The 18,797-nt window shown below is 37.7% G+C and overlaps 1 protein-coding gene across 4 annotated transcripts in view; it reads right to left on the bottom strand.

Annotated features, from left to right (window-relative positions):
• The window catches only part of TM2D1 (TM2 domain containing 1), a gene marked incomplete at its 5' end in the record, with an annotated part of 145,326 nt that extends 128,577 nt beyond the window's left edge, over window positions 1-16,749 (bottom strand). For all 4 annotated transcript variants that reach the window (XR_014298190.1, XM_082677203.1, XM_082677201.1 and 1 more), the window contains 3 exons: window positions 1,354-1,462; window positions 14,560-14,633; window positions 16,568-16,749. Coding sequence is in view for 3 of the 4 variants with exons in the window: in XM_082677203.1 (XP_082533329.1) it covers window positions 1,354-1,462; window positions 14,560-14,633; window positions 16,568-16,749 (365 nt within the window). The remainder of the gene's footprint in view (window positions 1-1,353; window positions 1,463-14,559; window positions 14,634-16,567) is intronic.
• Between the last annotated feature and the right edge of the window lie 2,048 nt (window positions 16,750-18,797).

Raw genomic sequence — 18,797 nt, 5'->3', positions numbered from 1 at the left:
AAATTCTATTTTGGAATTGTAGACTTTACTACAGGAGGGGAATAAGTTGGCCAGTAGACTTGGAGTATCTAGTTTCCTTGATAGTTATATTTCCTATCACAATTGAAATCAATGTCTTGTGAGCATGATTAGTACAGCTCACTTGCATTGAGCCTAACTACTCAGAGACAGTAAAAGGAAAAACAGAGTTGATTTGGAAATTAAGTGGCAGATCATTGTGGTATGACCATTATAGGTAATATGAACCTGCAACGTCCAACCTGAATGGTTAGCTGTTCTTAATGGATGATTTTCTTAGTTGTTGTATTATAACCTTGGACCAACACTTAACAAATTATTTGTCATTTGGAAACATCAATCTATAAATCTAAAAACTGACTAAACCATATCTAAGTACTTTGGAAATAATTCCCTTTAACAATTTTTACTTTACTTATGAGCAATCTTGGAACCCAAGAAGCTTAAAGTGATTGGATTACACAGCAAGAAAGAATCTAAAGCCCCTCATTAACTCAGTGAAGTAGGGTCAAAAAAAAAAAAAAAAAACTCTAATAGTAATTTCTAAGAATTCTAATAGAACTTGCAGAAACAGTCAAATAGTGGTTGTTTTTTGATATAACTGCAGAATAGGTGCCATCATATAAAATGCAACAACGTACAGTAAAAGATAAAAATAGAATGCCAACAATTAACAAAAATGGGTAAAATTAAATCATGTTTTCAGGACAAAGCATTAACATAAGAATAAACTGTTAGCTTTACTGGAGCAAAAATAAATAGCAAACTTAAAAGTCCTTTAAACAAACAATACTCCCAACAAAATAAAACTATTTGTCTTAATATACCAAACTAACTTTTGAATTCTGTTTAACATTACCATTTATCATCCAAACCTATTACAAATAATGAAACCAAGTTTCAAAATGCAAATGATTACTAATTAGCATTCTTTTAATACTATAGGTACACAATCCCTTATTTGCACTCGAGAAAGCCCCCAAATTTTGAAAACAGAATTTTTTCATAAGCCATTTGGTAGCAAAAACTGGCTGAACTGACATGGCATGAAGCCATTCATTCTATTTATCCCACATAGTGAATTACTGAGCTTTACTTGGTTGGTAAACTGCATATATATATATATATATATATATATATATATATATATATATATATATATAAAACGATATGCACACTTAAAATAGAGATTTTCTGACAAAAGCAAAAAGGTATAAATTATATTAGTGCAGGATTCTCCTTACAAATTAACTCTTTTCCTCTTCATTCCATTCAGTCAAGATACAACATAGGCAAGTAATCTGAAAATTTAGCTTCAGTAAGGTAGGTACTTACACATTTCGGCAAGATATGGGCTTGAGAAAACCAATTTCGTTTCCAGTAAAATGTGTTTCATTGCCACCAGAATCCTTACAAGTTATGTTAGGTGCTGGAAAACATGGAACTAAAGGCAGAAAAAAGCAAAAATCCATTATTTTTTTTCTTGTGGAAAAGTATGTAATTATGTTTTTTCCTAAGGCTAGCAATACACACAAGAAAATATAATGTTAAAACAAACCACCTCCAATATAACATGATATACTTTAATTTAGATAGGAAAAGCTACATTTTATATACATATATATATATATATATACACACACACACACTCATGTACAAGATAAGATACAGATAAAAAAATAAAAACAAAAAAAGATACAGATAATATGATAGAGTAGTCTGAACACAAAAGCATAACAATTGCCACACTGAGTTAGATGCATGACCCATCAAGTTCAATCTCCTGCCTCTGACAAAGGTAACAAGGGAAGAATTGCACATTACTATGCTTTACTTTATCTCTAGGATAAAGAATACTTCTCGAATTTTTGTTGGTATCTCATTAGGTAATTCATTAAATGTAACATAGTCTGATTTTATATTTTCAGTTTATAAAGTTCTTATAGATGATGGCTACAATAAACTGATTCCTCTTTATTCTAAATAAATTACTTTCATTTATTCTGAATGTATAGAATTTGTTTTTTGTTTCTCTATTCCTTCTAGGATTTGATGTAGTGTATTATCTCAGCATTTAGTAATTTTGATCTTTATTCATACCCCAAATGATATGATAATACGAGGCAGTAACACTTATAGAGCTTACTATGTGCTAGGCAGGCACTGTCCTGAAGTCTTTATGGCACATCATGTAAAGAGCTAGAACTCTGGGGACTTCCCTGGTGGCGCAGTGGTTAAGAATCCGCCTGCCAATGCAGGGGACACGGGTTCAACCCCTGGTCCGGGAAGATCCCACATGCCGCAGAGCAACTAAGCCCACGCGCCACAACTGCTGAGCCTGTGCTCTAGAGCCCGCGAGCCACAGCTGCTGGGCCCGTGTGCCACAACTACCATAGCCCGTGTGCTGAGAGTCCATGCCCTGCAACAAGAGAAGCCACCGCAATGAGAAGACCATGTATTGCAACGAAGAGTAGCCCCCGCTCACCGCAACTGAGAAAGCCCACGCGCAGCAACAAAGACCCGACGCAGACAAAAATAAACAAATTTATTTAAAAAAGAAAGAGCTAGAACTTTGGAATGAGAATGACCTATCTGTGCATTGCCTGTTTCAGAACCTTGGATTCCTTGTAGATAAAAATAGCACTAAGATCATAATAAGACTATTGTGGGGATTAAATGGGATACAAAATACCTAGTGTAAGGCCAGCATTTAGTAGGCATTCAATAAATGTTAGTGCCTTTTCCTCCTTCATTGTTTCTGACTAAAAGGTACTAATGTTTTTAGGCTAGTTTCAGTAAATGTTTATCTCTATGTTTAGCAACAACAATTACAGTGGGGTTTTTTTTGAGAAAATGAAAACAGAACTTGGTCTAATAGTCTAAAACAAACAAACAAAAAAACCCCCACAGACTCCAGAGTTTTATTATGAGAGAAAAATGGTATTTATTTTCTGTCTATAATTATCTTAAGATTTTTAAGAAATCACTGTCCTTTTTTTATGCCAGAGTAGCACACTGAGAGAATGAGGCCAGGAAAAAAACTCTATAATGACTTTGCACCCTTCTGTGTGTTATTGATAGTTCAAACTATACCGTCCCATAAACTTTATTTATTTAATGTATTTACATTTCCAACACAAGGAGGTGCTTATGCTAAAAGGCATAGATAGGTTCAATACAACTGAGAACCATTTAAACAAGAAAAAAAGTAATAAGATTAAGGGAAGAGGGAGAGTGAAGAAATAATTATACTGGGAAACAACTAAGGGAAGACAGTATAACCGACCACCAATGTAGCTCAGAGGTTCCTGGTAGTTAAGGCAAAAAGCTTTACAGAGCTACTGTGATATAACTGAAAGAAAGCATACCAATTCACCTCTAAACCACTGTGGGAATTTGGTTTGGTTCATGACACAAGGGTAAGAGAATGTAATAGAGAAGGTCCTCAACTAGAACTTTATTAGAATAGAGAAAAGTTTTCCACATAGCCATTTCTCACACTGACTCCAGATATAAGCAAGAGCTTATAATGTTAAGATCTACAGAGAGACGCGGAGATCACGTTCCTCCCCACAGATACACCAGAAATACATCTACGCGTGGAACAACTCCTACAGAACACCTACTGAACGCTGGCAGAAGACCTCAGACCTCCCAAAAGGCAAGAAACTCCCCACGTACCTGGGTAGGGCAAAAGAAAAAACTAAACAGAGACAAAAGGATAGGGACGGGTCCTGCACCAGCGGGAGAGAGCTGTGAAGGAGGAAAAGTGTCCACACACTAGGAAGCCCCTTCGCGGGTGGAGACTTCGGGAGGCGGAGTAGGGGAGCTTGGGAGCCGCGGAGGAGAGCACAGCAACAGGGGTGCGGAGGGCAAAGCGGACAGATTCCAGCGCAGAGGATCGGGCCGACCGGCACTCACCAGCTGAGAGGCTGGTCTGCTCGCCCGCCGGGGCGGGCGGGACTGGGAGCTGAGGCTCCGGCTTTTGTCGGAGCGCCGGGAGAGGACTGGGGTTGGCGGCGTGAACACAGCCTGCAGGGCGTTAGTGCACCGCGGCTGGCCGGGAGAGAGTCCGGGGAGAAGTCTGGAATTGCCGAAGAGGCAAGAGACTTTTACGTCCCTCTTTGTTTCCTGGTGCGCGAGGAGAGGGGATTAAGAACGCTGCTTGAGAGAGCTCCAGGGACGGGCGCGAGCCGCGGCTAAAAGTGCGGAGCCCAGAGACAGACATGAGACGCTAGGGCCGCTGCTGCCGCCACCGGGAGGCCTGTGTGCGAACACAGGTCACTAGCCACACGCCCTTCCGGGGAGCCTGTGCAGCCCGCCACTGCCAGGGTCCCGGGATCCAGGGACAACTCCCCCGGGAGAACGCACAGGCGCGCCTCAGGCTGCAACGTCTTGCCGGCCTCTGCCGCCGCAGGCCCGCCCCACACTCCGTGTCCCTCCCTACCCCCGGGCCTGAGTGAGCCAGAGCCTCCGAATCAGCGGCTCCTTTAACCCCGTCCTGTCTGAGCAAAGAACAGACGCCCTCCGGCGACCTACACGCACAGGCGGGGCTAAATCCAAAGCTGAGCCCCTGGGAGCTGTGAGAACAAAGACGAGAAAGGGAAATCTCTCCCAGCAGCCTCAGAAGCAGCGGATTAAAGCTCCACAATCAACTTGATATACCCTGCATCTGTGGAATACCTGAATAGACAACCAATCATCCCAAATTAAGGAGCCCTGTGGATGAAAGGCTCTTGGTGCTGCAGCCAGGAGTCAGTGCTGTGCCTCTGAGGTGGGAGAGCCAACTTCAGGACACTGATCCACAAGAGACCTCCCAGCTGCACATAGTATCAAACAGCAAAAATTTCCGAGAGATCTCCATCTCAACGCCAGCACCCAGCTTCACTCAACGACCAGCAAGCTACAGTGCTGGACATCCTATGCCAAACAACTAGCAAGACAGGAACACAACCCCACCCATTAGCAGAGAGGCGGCCCAAAATCATAATAAGTCTACAGACACCCCAAAACACACCACCAGACGTGGACCTGCCCACCAGAAAGACAAGATCTAGCCTCATCCACCAGAACACAGGCACTAGTACCCTCCACCAGGAAGCCTACACAACCCACTGAACCAACCTTAGCCACTGGGGACAGACACAAAAAACAACAGGAACTACGAACCTTCAGCCTGCAAAAAAGGAGACCCCAAACACAGTAAGATAAGCAAAATGAAAAGACAGAAAAACACACAGCAGATGAAGGAGCAAGATAAAAACCCATCAGACCTAACAAATGAAGAGGAAATAGGCAGTCTACCTGAAAAAGAATTCAGAATAATGATAGTAAGGTTGATCCGAAATCTTGGAGATAGAATGGACAATAGAATGGACAAAATGCAAGAATCAGTTAACAAGGACCTAGAAGAACTAAAGATGAAACAAGAAACGATGAACAACACAATAAATGAAATTAAAAGTACTCTAGATGGGATCAATAGCAGAATAACTGAGGCAGAAGAACGGATAAGTGACCTGGAAGATAAAATAGTGGAAATAACTACTGCAGAGCAGAGTAAAGAAAAAAGAATGAAAAGAACTGAGGACAGTCTCAGAGACCTCTGGGACAACATTAAACGTACCAACATTCGAATTATAGGGGTTCCAGAAGAAGAAGAGAAAAAGAAAGGGACTGAGAAAATATTTGAAGAGATTATAGTTGAAAACTTCCCTAATATGGGAAAGGAAATAGTTAATCAAGTCCAGGAAGCACAGAGAGTCCCATACAGGATAAATCCAAGGAGAAATACGCCAAGACACATATTAATCAAACTGTCAAAAATTAAATACAAAGAAAACATATTAAAAGCAGCAAGGGAAAAACAACAAATAACACACAAGGGAATCCCCATAAGGTTAACAGCTGATCTTTCAGCAGAAACTCTGCAAGCCAGAAGGGAGTGGCAGGACATATTGAAAGTGTTGAAGGAGAAAAACCTGCAACCAAGATTACTCTACCCAGCAAGGATCTCATTCAGATTTGATGGAGAAATTAAAACCTTTAGAGACAAGCAAAAGCTGAGAGAGTTCAGCACCACCAAACCAGCTCTACAACAACTGCTAAAGGAACTTCTCTAGGCAAGAAACACAAAAGAAGGAAAAGACCTACAATAACAAACCCAAAACAATTAAGAAAATGGGAATGGGAACACACATATCGATAATTACCTTAAATATAAATGGACTAAATGCTCCCACCAAAAGACACAGATTGGCTGAATGGATACAAAAACAAGACCCATATATTTGCTGTCTACAAGAGACCCACTTCAGACCTAGAGACACATACAGACTGAAAGTAAGGGGATGGAAAAAGGTATTTCATGCAAATGGAAACCAAAAGAAAGCTGGAGTAGCAATTCTCATATCAGACAAAATAGACTTTAAAACAAAGACTATTAGAAGAGACAAAGAAGGACACTACATAATGATCAAGGGATCGATCCAAGAGGAAGATATAACAATTGTAAATATTTATGCACCCAACATAGGTGCACCTCAATACATAAGGCAAATACTGACAACCATAAAAGGGGAAATCGACAGTAACACATTCATAGTAGGGGACTTTAACACCCCACTTTCACCAATGGACAGATCATCCAAAATGAAAATAAATAAGGAAACACAAGCTTTAAATGATAAAAAAAAAAAAAAAAGATCTACAGAGATGGAGAAAAAGTTAACACATGATTTGTATGTAGTTGTTTTGCCATCTGCCTTGATATAGAGATAAAACTTACTGACTTTTGTGAATGAATTATTATCATGTCCCTTAAGTTATATCTCTCAATCTGCCATCTTAGGTCATGCTTTTGACTGGAGCTATATAGTAGACAACTCAAAACCGAGATTAACATACGTCTGAAATGCTAATATATATTCTATGTTACCAATTGAAAGGAGATCAGTATGCTCTATTTCTATGATGAGGGAATGATGGAAAGTAATTTTGCTTTCCAGGGGATATTTGGCAACGTCTGGAAACATTTTTGGTTGTCACTACTGGGAAGCTGCTACTGGCATCTAGTGGGTAGAGGCCAGGGATGCTCCTAAACATCCTACAATGCACAAGACAGCCTTCTCACAATAAAGAATTATCTAGTCCCAAACATTAATAGTACTAAGGTTGAAAAACTGCTGTAGATCAGTGGTCTTCAAAAAATGTGGCTCACACGCTCCCTAAAATAACTTTTTAAAACCATATACTCCCTCACACATTTTTAACTTGACTTCTAAAATTTTTCACCATGGGTTTAAATTGTTGGGAAAAATATTATTTCCAGCATACTGTAAATACTGCCCTTAGTATTGAAATATTATAGCATTCTTTAAAATGGAATCTAAATACCACAGCAATTTGATAGCCACTATGATCCAACCAAGAATGTGAAAGGGCTCTTCTTTAAAATTCAGAAATTTTACATCAACTGTAGGAAAAAATACACATATAAAAACTGAGGATCTGGAAATTGATTATTTTAAAGACACATTGTGGGCTGAATTGTACCCTTCCAAAAAGATATGTTGAAGTCCTAACCCTCAGTACCTCAGAATGTTACCTTGCTTAGAAATAGTCTTTGCAAATTTAACCAAGTTAAGATGAGGTCATTAGGGTGGGCCCTAATGCAATAAGACTGGTATCCTTAAAAAAGGGAAAACTGAACATACACAGGGAGAAGATGATGTGAAGACATACAGGCAGAATGCAATGTGAAGACAGAAGCAGAGATTAGACTAATGTGGGGCATTCCCTGGTGGTCCAGTGGTTAGGACTCGAGGCTTTCACTGCCGAGTGCCCAGGTTCAATCACTGGTCGGGAACTAAGATCTCACAAGCTATGCAGCATGGCCAAAAAAAAAAAAAAAGAGAGAGAGAAACTAGGACTGATTAGGTTACAATCCGAGGACTGCCAAGGATTGCCAGCCACCCCTAGCAGCTCAAAAGAGGAAACAAAAAATTCTACCCAGAGTTTGAGAGGGAACATGGCCTTGCCAACACCTTGATTTCAGACTTCTAGCCTCCAGAGACAGTAAACATCTACTGTTTTAGGCCATCCAGTTTGTAACACTATTACTAACAGCCCTAGAAAACTTATTCATCTATATCTGTTTACCTCTTGGAAAGCTTTGTCCACCCCCAGGAGTACATGTACTCCAGTTAAGGCATCAGGCATGTAAATAAGTCAAAGCAATGTCTGGTTTAAAAAATTAAAGTTTTTTGCCTTGGTGAGGACCACTCCACCTCCACAAAGAAGTGACCTGCAGGAAGATCTATAGATAGACGCAAGTTTTTCTTCAAATAACACCTTTAATTTTTTTTCAAATCCTCAAAGTAGTAAGTTCTGGATTGGAAAATTGTGCAATAAAACAGAATTCTATTACTAAATTTTGGGTAATTTTCCTCTAAATGTATTACTACCTTGTACTTGTTCAGTTTGAAGCTGTCACTTTCCTGCCTTATAGTCTTGTTAGATCTTCCTGCAGACTATCTAAAATTAGATCTTAAAGAGATAGTTGCAATACAAAACACTATGATTCCCATTGGGGTTATTGTCCAATATACCTTGCCTAACAGAAATATAATATTTTTTGAGATTACAGGTTCCTGTACAAAATTTGGAAGATCAAACATTTATAGGTGAGTTGTAAAAATGCTTTATAAAAATATTAAAAACTAAGAAATCATACCTATTTTTTGGTTGGATACTATTAATTGTTCAAACTCCTATATTTTGACAATTTTAGCTTTCAATGCTATTGTATCATTTCTAATATAAGAAATGATTTGTATTCAATATGAGCTGCTTTGTATTTAATGAGACAGATAAAGGAGAGAAAAATGCCCAACGATCTAGGCTTAGAACCTCAGGAAAGATACAAATAGTGGAAGTACCAGAGTGAAGGGGAAACCACATTGCTACAATAATTCTGGAGAAGTTTGACAGAAGTATGAGCTAATTATTTCAAGGGATGAAAATTACGTACTTTAATGAGGATGGATGAGCTGTCGCTCCCAGTATAGCGAGATAACATGATAAAATATTAAAGAGCAACATTGAGACTGATCTGATTTGTTTCAACTGACAGAAAACTCCAAAAAGCAATACTTTAGAATGGGACAAATCTGTGCTTAAGTCCAAACTCTGTCACTTAACTAGTATGTTCTTCTGGGCAAGTTACAAAACCTCATTGAACCTTGTTTTGTAATCTGTGAAATGGGATAAGACCCTTGTAATGCTATTATACACATATTAAAAGCATATGGTATGTAAAGCATGATGCTTGGCTAGAGAAAGTGTTCAACTTCCTTACTCTAGGAAATTAGAGAACTTCAACACTGAGAAGACTAAGAGAATGAACCTGACATGAGGAATGAATATAACACGTGAGTGGCTGTAAATTTAATAGATTTTGTGAAATGAAATTAATCTATTCAATAGATGCCTACAACCCTAGAATTTATTCATTTTTACATATTTTATAATGACTTCATTTGACACTTATTTTATTTTTTTTAAAGGAGTCCTTCCTTCCTTCCCGGCTGCGTTGGGTCTTCGTTGCTGTGTGTGGGCTTTCTCTAGTTGCGGCGAGTAAGGGCTGCTCTTTGTTGTGGTGAGTGGGCTCTAGGTGGGCGCGGGCTTCAGTAATTGTGGCATGTGGGCTTAGTAGTTGTGGCTTGCAGGCTCTAGAGCACAGGCTCAGTAGTTGTGGCACACGGACTTAGCTGCTCCGCGGCATGTGCGATCTTCCCGAACCAGGACTTGAACCCGTGTCCCCTGCATTGGCAGGCGGACTCTTAACCACTGCGCCACCAGGGAAGCCCGACCCTTATTTATTAAAAAAACTATTAAGTAGGCAGAACTAGTAATATGCTCTTTTCTTTTCTTCCTTTTGCAAACAGAAAAACTGAGGTGCCAAGAAATTAAATGAGCTCACCGAAGTGTCATAAATAGGTAATATTCTACAAGTCCTAGACTAACTCATCACTTTTTATCAGTACTCTTTTCATTACACCATGATAATGCCATGCTTACACTGATATCAGGAACAAACAAAAATAAATCAATATGATGAGATTAAGGAAGCCAGTTACCAATAAATGTTAACTAGTTGACAAAATTAAGCAACATGCCAGAAGCTTGAAAACTATTCCATTTGCAGTTTTCTTGCAAAATGTTTGGCTCTGGCTAATGTCTAGGATTTAGATGGCATCAATTTAAGCATGGTACACTGTTATTTCTCAATTATAAAAAGCAGCACCGTTTTTTAAATACAAAAAAGCTAAACTAGAAATAAAATAATCAATGAAGTTTCATCACAGTAAAATGGACTGACCTAGAGAGGAGGTGGTTTGGGACCCTACTCCAGTTAACATCATGCCTCTGCACTCTGATCTGATCTGTCATATAAGAGGGTCAGACTCTTTTATTTATGATTTCTGTAACAGGTTATACTGCATAATCACCGGATAATTAAATGTGTCAATCTAGAATTTGGGTGAAAGCAAAAGATAAAGCTGGTAAGAGCCAACCCTATCTTCATATTTCTACTGTTAAAAGACACCTCTCCTCTGGAAGTGCTGGAGTTGGAAAATCATCATTTTGCAACTATCAGAGTAAAGAATGATTCGGAGGACTTCCTTGGCGGTCCAGTGGTTAAAACTCCGTGCTTCCACTGCAGGGGGCATGGGTTCAACTCCTGGTCAAGGAACTAAGATCCTGCATGCCTTGCGGCACAGCCAAAAAAAAAAAAAAAAAAAAAAAAGATTCGGGCCAGAATCATCATGGATGCTAGTCTAGGGAAAAGTCTAGGGGAAATTTTTGATGAGGGATAGGATATTTGCATAGTCTAAATGAGTCTCCCCAAAGACTGTTTATTAGTTGCAAAGGAAAAAATATTTAACTGAAAAGACTGAGTGATCAACACTTAACATCATCAATGAGAGGCAGATGGATATCACGTCCCTCAGCTGTGAGATGCAGAGGACACGCCATCATTTATGTAATTTTCCATCCTGGGATGCAGAACCTAAATCTAGTTGTAAGGAAATATCAGATAATCCCAAATGAGGAATATTCTATTAAAGGGGACTGTAGTCTTCAAACTTGTCAGTATCATGAAAGACAAAGCTGTGGAAATATTCCAAGTTAAGGAAAACTAAAGGCAAAACCTGATCTTGGGATCCTGTACTGGGGGAAAATGCTATAAAGGCTTTATTTGGGTTATTTGACAAAATCAGAATGTGGATGATAAAGTATGTGCATTAACACTGAATTTACTCAAGTTTTACAACTGAACTGTGGTTATGTCAAGAGAATATCTCTATTCTTAGAAAACACACACAAACATATTTAGGGACAAAACATATATACACAAATTCAGAGAGAGACAGAGAGCATGCATGAGTGCACAATGATAAAGCCAGAAGGATAATGTTTAACAATGGGTGAATCTGGGGAGAGGGTGTATGGGTGTTCTTTGTACTATTCTTGCAATTTTTCTGTAAGCTTGAAATTATCTCCAAATAAAAAGTTTAAAAATAACACACCCTTTGCATAACTAATTTATGCTATTAGAAGTTAGGATAATAATTATCATTAAGGCAGGGTAGTGGCTATAAGAGAGCATGGGGCAGAGTCCTAGCATGTTGATAAGGTTGTCTCTTAATCTGGAAGCATTCACAGGTGTGTTCAGTTTGTGAAAGTTTATTTGAGTTATATTTAAGTGTACTCTTCTGTACATATACTTCAATAACATCTAAATGAAAAAGACCTTCTGCCAAAGGACCAGAGCAAAATTTCTGGAAATGGAGTTTAAATACTTTTGTATTTCACTACTCAGAAAATTAAAAACACTTGCTTATGTATGTCTTTATGTATATATATGTTCTAGACAGAACACTCCTTGAGGGCAGAGATTGTCTTCTTTTATGTATCATCTATACCATTTAGCAGAAGCCTGCCATATAATAACTTCTCAATAAATAAATTTCTCAATAATAAATAGTTTATAATACAAATGTTCACTGTTAGCTGTTTTGATCCATTTACTTATTTTAATTTAATTATTAAACTATTACAAATAATTTCTGAATAAATAAAGATGCGTGTTAACTGGTTGGGCTAACTGGTAACCATTTTAAGACCACACAGTTTATTGTCATAGTTGAATCTCCTTTGCCTTTGGTCCCAATTCTTACTCTCTACCTCCAAACTCCCCTCTCCGTAAAACACTCCACCCACTCATTCCTTACAAAAAAGTATAGTTTAAGAAAATTAAACTTAGTTTGAGGATTCTGCAATAGTCCTTCATATACTAAAAAAAACAGAAGAAAAATTTTGGCTCGAGAAACGAGAGAGATCATACTTTTCACAACTCTAATATATTCCTACGTCAGGACCAAAAAGCATGTTTCAAGGGTTATTTTGATGTCCTCTCTGATCAGCACTCAGAAGTGACTCACCACAGCCACTCCACTCGTCTTGCGTGTTTTAAAAAGGACAATTAAAAGAAGCATCCTGTGGACAGACATAGCCTCATGAGGGATGGGCTGGTAGAACCTATCCCAGATCTTGGCTGAACACTTCTGGGTCATGCATAAATTATAATCCACATGCAGAAGCCCTGTAACTCATATTTGTCTCCGAAACTTTATTTTCTTTTTAAAGTCATAATAATAATCTAAAGTCATTTATTTATTAATTTATAACATTTTATGTGTGTTTCCAGATTGTTAGGCACTTATGGTTTATTCTCTCCAAATGAATAACCATACCATTCCTGTACATAGAAAGCCTTCCTTTTATTTTTCTGCAGCTCTCCACTTACATGATCTATGATAACTTACCTGACAGGTCACAACGTTACCATAACACCTCCAAGTCCTTTTATACTTCCTAGCAGTCTGATCATTTGATTTTGTAGTTGTTTATAAACTTATTTAGCAATAATTACTTAAGTGGATTCAAACTTATTTTACAAAAGAGACACCTAACTGGAGGGCAGAGCTCTTTTTGGTCAGAAACTATTCTTTTTAGTTGTATAATTTCCTTCAAAATCCTCATACGTACAAAGAATTCTGCAGACTAGAAAAGGCTTTTTTGAGATGGCTGGCTGCCTGATTCCTAGTTTAAAGTGACCTCAGTCACAATAGTATTCACAGATTTCCAACATATTTCATATACGTGGTTGAATATCTGAAAGCTCATTGTTCTTTATGTGTGTTAACACTATTCTCTGTATTCTGAGAGCACAATATAAAAGACTGAACTGTAACACAGGCAAATCAGAAAATACTTATAAAGCAATTTAAAAAGGAGGGGATTCCGTGCAAAGTTCCTTTAAGTCTAACACATCTTAATTAAATAAATGTACATATATTGAGCAATATTTACTATAAAAATCATATATATAACCTATTACTGTTTATATGATAAAATTTCATTACTCCAGAATAGTAGCAAAACGTCTGTTATAAAAGTTTAACACAATTTACTTTCAAATATCTCTGCTGAATAGAATGGGGCTAACAGTGTGTCAAAATATAAAGGAATAAAAAAGAGAAGGGACATCTTTTAAAAATATATACAAATTCATAATCAAGAGGTCAGTTATTTGACTATAAGATAATTTTGAAAAACTGAAAGTTTTTTGCAGTTAAAAAAAATCCCTTTAATCTGATTTCCAAAATGAATCTGTTTAGTAGCTTTCATTTATAAAGAAAACATCAATTATTGCCTTATTTCCTGTCTAAAGAATAAAACAATCAGTATATATTCAATAGGTGTTCTTTTCTCAAAATAATACTAGGTATTGACCATCATTATGTACCATGTCAAATAAGAATGCCAAATCCAAATAGCTCCAACTTACATCTATCTGCCTCCTTTCCAACATATAACCCTTTAGAAGGCTAAACAACTTATTAATTTTTATCTAGCATTACGTATTTTTTGGAATAACAGAAGCTCCCCCAAATCATTAGGTTGAGGGTGTTATCCATTACCAAAACGTCTAAGAAAAAATTAATGCACACTTCAAATCCTTACCGTATTCTTTTCACACTTAGGATGTACCTAAGTATATTTTACAAGTGCATGATATGGGTGATAAAGCTCCTCACCGTACCTTATTGGACTAAAAGTCTCATTTCAAGTTCTCTTTGAGTAATTAAAAGTCTAAAGAAGCATCTTTGTAAAACATAACTTGATAAATAAAGGGCAACAAGAAAGATATATAAATTATTCTAAAGGTTTTTTAAAAAAATGAATGAAAATAAAAAACTCAGTTTATATAATTAATAGAATAAGATTATTTTTTAAATTAAATATTAACAACCCCTAGCCAGTTCTCCAATATTAAGTTGTTCTGAAAACTGAATAATAATAATGTTGTAAATCAAGAAAAAACACATTTATTAATTACTGTTAGCGATCACACATTCATCTATGAAATAATGTTTTAAAAATTATTTAAAATGTTTCTGCAAGTCTTACCATGAGCTGTGTAGTTTGTACAGTTAACTGGTTCTTGTGTAGCATCATTTATTTTTGGATCTTTACAAATATATGTAGAAAAGTTAAGGAAATATGAACTACATTCCAATATAAAACATTATCATCTTGTCTTTAACATGTCATCTTATATATTTATGATTATATTCACATGTGAAAAGAGGCTGTTAGTTTGTCCAAGTCAACAAGCACAGGTATACTTCTAGTGTCACTAAATAATACCTGAATATTAACTTATTACAGGAAAATTGTATTAAAAATTCTAGCAGAGGGTGCTATGCTTATGGAACATCAGTCAGGGTTTAAGCACAAAGCACACACAAAAAAAAGAAAATAAAAATCTTTACCAAATTATATACGAGAACTTCAAGTTAAAAAAATCAGTTTCCAGATATCTGACTGAAATTATTTACAGGCCCCAAGTATTACCATATACATAATTTCATGTAACACAAATAATCCTGTGATGTAGATACTATTATCCCCACATTACTGAAGCAAACTGATGCTCAAGGTTTGAGTGATTTATCCAAAGTGGTATGAGTGATAGGTAGTAAAATCAGATTTCCTGATTCCAAGCCGAGGGTGCTTTCCATCAGACTGTGAGGAAGATGGTTGTTTTAGGCGGGTCTACATGGTCTCCCCAACAGGATTTTAAGCTTTTGTAAATGGATATAATAATTATCTTCTCATAGATGTTCACAACACTTGGGGTCGGGGTTCTGTTTCCTAAAAATTTTATTGACACTAATATGAGATAAGTAAGGTACTCACAGGATGTCTCTGGAGACAGAGTCTGACACCTCTTTAGGGTTTCTGAATCACTACTGGACATCTCATCTTTATGCGAGGAAAAACATTTTCCAGTTAACATCATCTTGTATGCTCAGGTACTTGTAAGTTTCAAATAGCACAGCTCTTCATACTGCTCAATTATTTTATTAGAAATAATCACCCCGACATTTTTGCCAAGAAAGGGGCTCAACTTACTAGGTCAGTGATTCTCAAACTCCTAGCATAATGGTAATCAGCAAATTAGAGCTATTCTGTAAAAATTTAATAATGGCGGCCTCTCCTCAACTCTTAAAAATACTATCGAATTTTCTTAATTTTAAGATTTCTTCTCATAGAATCTTTTTTATATCTCTGGCTTCTATTAATTTTTCTGTTCTACAACTTGTATAAAACTGTCTAATTTTGTACAAAATTACCTATTTTAATTTGAATATAACTCCCATTTCATATCCTCCTCCACTTATCAGAGCTGCTGCAATGAACAGATCTACTTAACTCCTCCAGCCTGTTTTCTCATCAGTAAACAAACAGCTAACACATATAGCCCCTACTATGTGACAGGCATTGTTCTAAGTGACTTACCTGTACTAATTTATCACAACAGACCTTTAAGTTGGTAGCACTGTTATCTATATTTTTACTCATGATAAAACACAGTTCAAATAATTTGTCCACTGTTACAAAGTGGAGCAGGAATTTGCCCCCTTGCAGTCTGGGATCTCATGTAGGTCGAGACAGTATAAGGTAATAAATGTAAAGTTAACAATAAATGGGCAACATACATTGGCTATATCGTTATTAATTACTGTACTTGTCTTCCCCGAAGTCGGCAAATTTCCAGGGTAGGGTCCATCAACCTTTTAACTTAATTCCAATGCTTACAAACATGGCCTAACTTCAGTATCAATGTGTTTGAACAAATAAACCCACCGGTTAAAAAAATGAATTTTTAAAAAAGAAAGGGGGATCACAAGAGGAAGCATCAACGATCAGTAAAATCCCAAGGAAATCACACAGGATAGCCTCTGTCCGTCCCAGCCCCACATCTCTCTTCACCGCCTGGGGTCCCTCGGTCATTAAAGGACACAGGTCACCTTTCCTTTCAGTAAAACCTTAGCCCGTGTTGAGAGCCGCGACCCACTCTCGACCCCGAATCTACCTCGCCCCATGGGGGGGGGCTCCTCACAGAGGATATTGTCCCACTCTGAGGTCCTCGCACTTAAGTGACTCTTCGCCACCGCCGGCGGCAGCTCCCCAAGGTCCCGTGGTTACTGACACGACCCACAGTACAGCCAGGAGCCGAGCAGCAGCAGTCTCAGAAGCAACCGGCCCGTAGGGCCGACAAGCCGCCATGCTGGGGACCGGCGCATCCCCCATAACTTCCGGTTCCGCCTTCGCCTAGGCGCAGCTGGGAGTCTGGCGGCGGCGGGAGTGAGGCTCTTAAAGGGACCGTGCATCAGTTGGAGGCAGGTCATCTCTCTAGGCCTGCGGAATCACCTGGGAGAGCTTCGATTGGTCTTTGAGAATCAGAAGGAGGCAGTTCGCTTGGAGAATCAGCTGACCTACGTCCACGGCTTCCTCCCAAGCTAATCCTGCTGTGGCTTTTCCATCAGCAGAAGTGCCAGCGGCGCCCGGCAATTCGATAAACCCTTTATAAACATTATCTGTTAGTCTGGTAGGATTTGGGTTTACAGATAACGAACCAGACTCAAAGACGCTAAAAAACGTGTTGGCCTTAGTTACTGAGTTGGAATAAAATTGATGTTTGCCCGATTTCAGAAACTGTGCTCTTACTATGATATGATGGCCTCCTTGTTGTCTTAGAGAAGAACTTTTTGGAAGGCTGGTACAAATTGATCTTGAGGACTGCATCACAAAAATAAGCATTACACCTTTTTTCTTCTAATTTTTTTCTTTTAAAAAATTATATATATATATTTTTTAATTTATTCATTTTTACACCTTTATTTTTAACAGTGAAAATTTAGGTGAAGGAAAGGGCCTAAAACAAGAGGAGACCAAAGAGTTTACGACTAAACTAAGTGAAAGGTTGGAGGGTTTTTCCTCCATCTCTTATTTCTAAATTTCTATGGATTCTAAAGTAATGGGGGTATCTTTTATACGGAACAAAATGTGTACTATTTTTTAGTGAAATTTTAGTTGTTTTTCTCTAACGTAAAAATATTTGAGTTTGAGTGGTGCCTCTTCATCCACAGTAGGACTAATTTTGAACAATTGTGCTGTGCAGTGGTTCTCAAACTTTAGGGAGCATCAGTACCACCTGGAGTATTGAAACTCAGATGGTTGAGCCTCAGGTTCTGATTCTGAAGATCTAGGATAGGGCAGGATAATTTTCGTTTCTAATGAATTGCCAAGTGATGCTGATATTGCTGGTCCAGAGACCACACTTTGACAACCCTGAGATAATGTATTACAAGATGTATCATTTTTGAATGAGAAGGCATGAAACTATTTGCAATAATATCTTAGTATTGTAACTACATTTAAAATTTTTCTTAAACCAATTTTGCAACATTAGTATGCTATTTTAAAATTAAAACATTTATGCTTAAAGACTTAAGTGATAAGAAATTTGAAATTTACTAGTTCAATTGTTAAACTTCCCGTTTTAATTGGACTTGCACCTTCTCTCCTTTTTCCCCTTTTTCCTCCCTCCCTTCCTCCCTCTCCCGCCCTCCTTTCCTTCCTTCCTCCCTCCTTTCCTTCCTTTTCTTTTCTCTCTCTTTCCCTCCTTCCCTTCCATAAAGATATTTATCAAGCATTTGCTTTGTACCCAACATAAGATGAGACCCTACAGCCTCAAAAAATAAAGAGGCAAGAACCCAGTAGTTAAACACTTTGTGTTTGCTGGGGGAAAAGACAAACTGTTAAAATACTGCTTGGTAATTGTCACAATAGAAGCATGTATTAGTTGCTGTAGTAGGACAAGGGTTTTGATAAGATAATCCCCCAAACAGTATTTGGAACACAATATTTTGTCACTGACATCAAAATAATTCAAAATCCAGGCCAAACTGGAGGAACAGAGTTGGTTCTTCATAGGATGCATGACCGCCTAAAAATGTACAACCTAGAAAATTAACCATTAACTTTGAGTTTTAAAAATTACCAATGATGTGTATAACATACAGCTCAACACCATCCTTCATCCTCATCCTGAGATGAAATTTAGGAAAGGGGTTGGGGCCAAGGATTAGGTAAACTCCAGGGATAAGGATTGGAATATCTGTTACACGTAGTATCTGGTGATAAAAGATAGTGACTTTGCATTTTGACTACCATTTTGGCACTTTCAAAAAGTTCTGGTTTGATTTTCAAAATACAATCTAAAGAAAATCAGAAGGTGAAAGGAAGCAACTTTCTAGTTTGAGTTTATTGAAATTATGACAAAATTAGGTATTTTC

Source organism: Grampus griseus (assembly GCF_964374135.1).
Source record: "Grampus griseus genome assembly, chromosome: 1".
NCBI lineage: Eukaryota > Metazoa > Chordata > Mammalia > Artiodactyla > Delphinidae > Grampus > Grampus griseus.
This window is presented reverse-complemented; position numbering and strand designations above follow the sequence as displayed.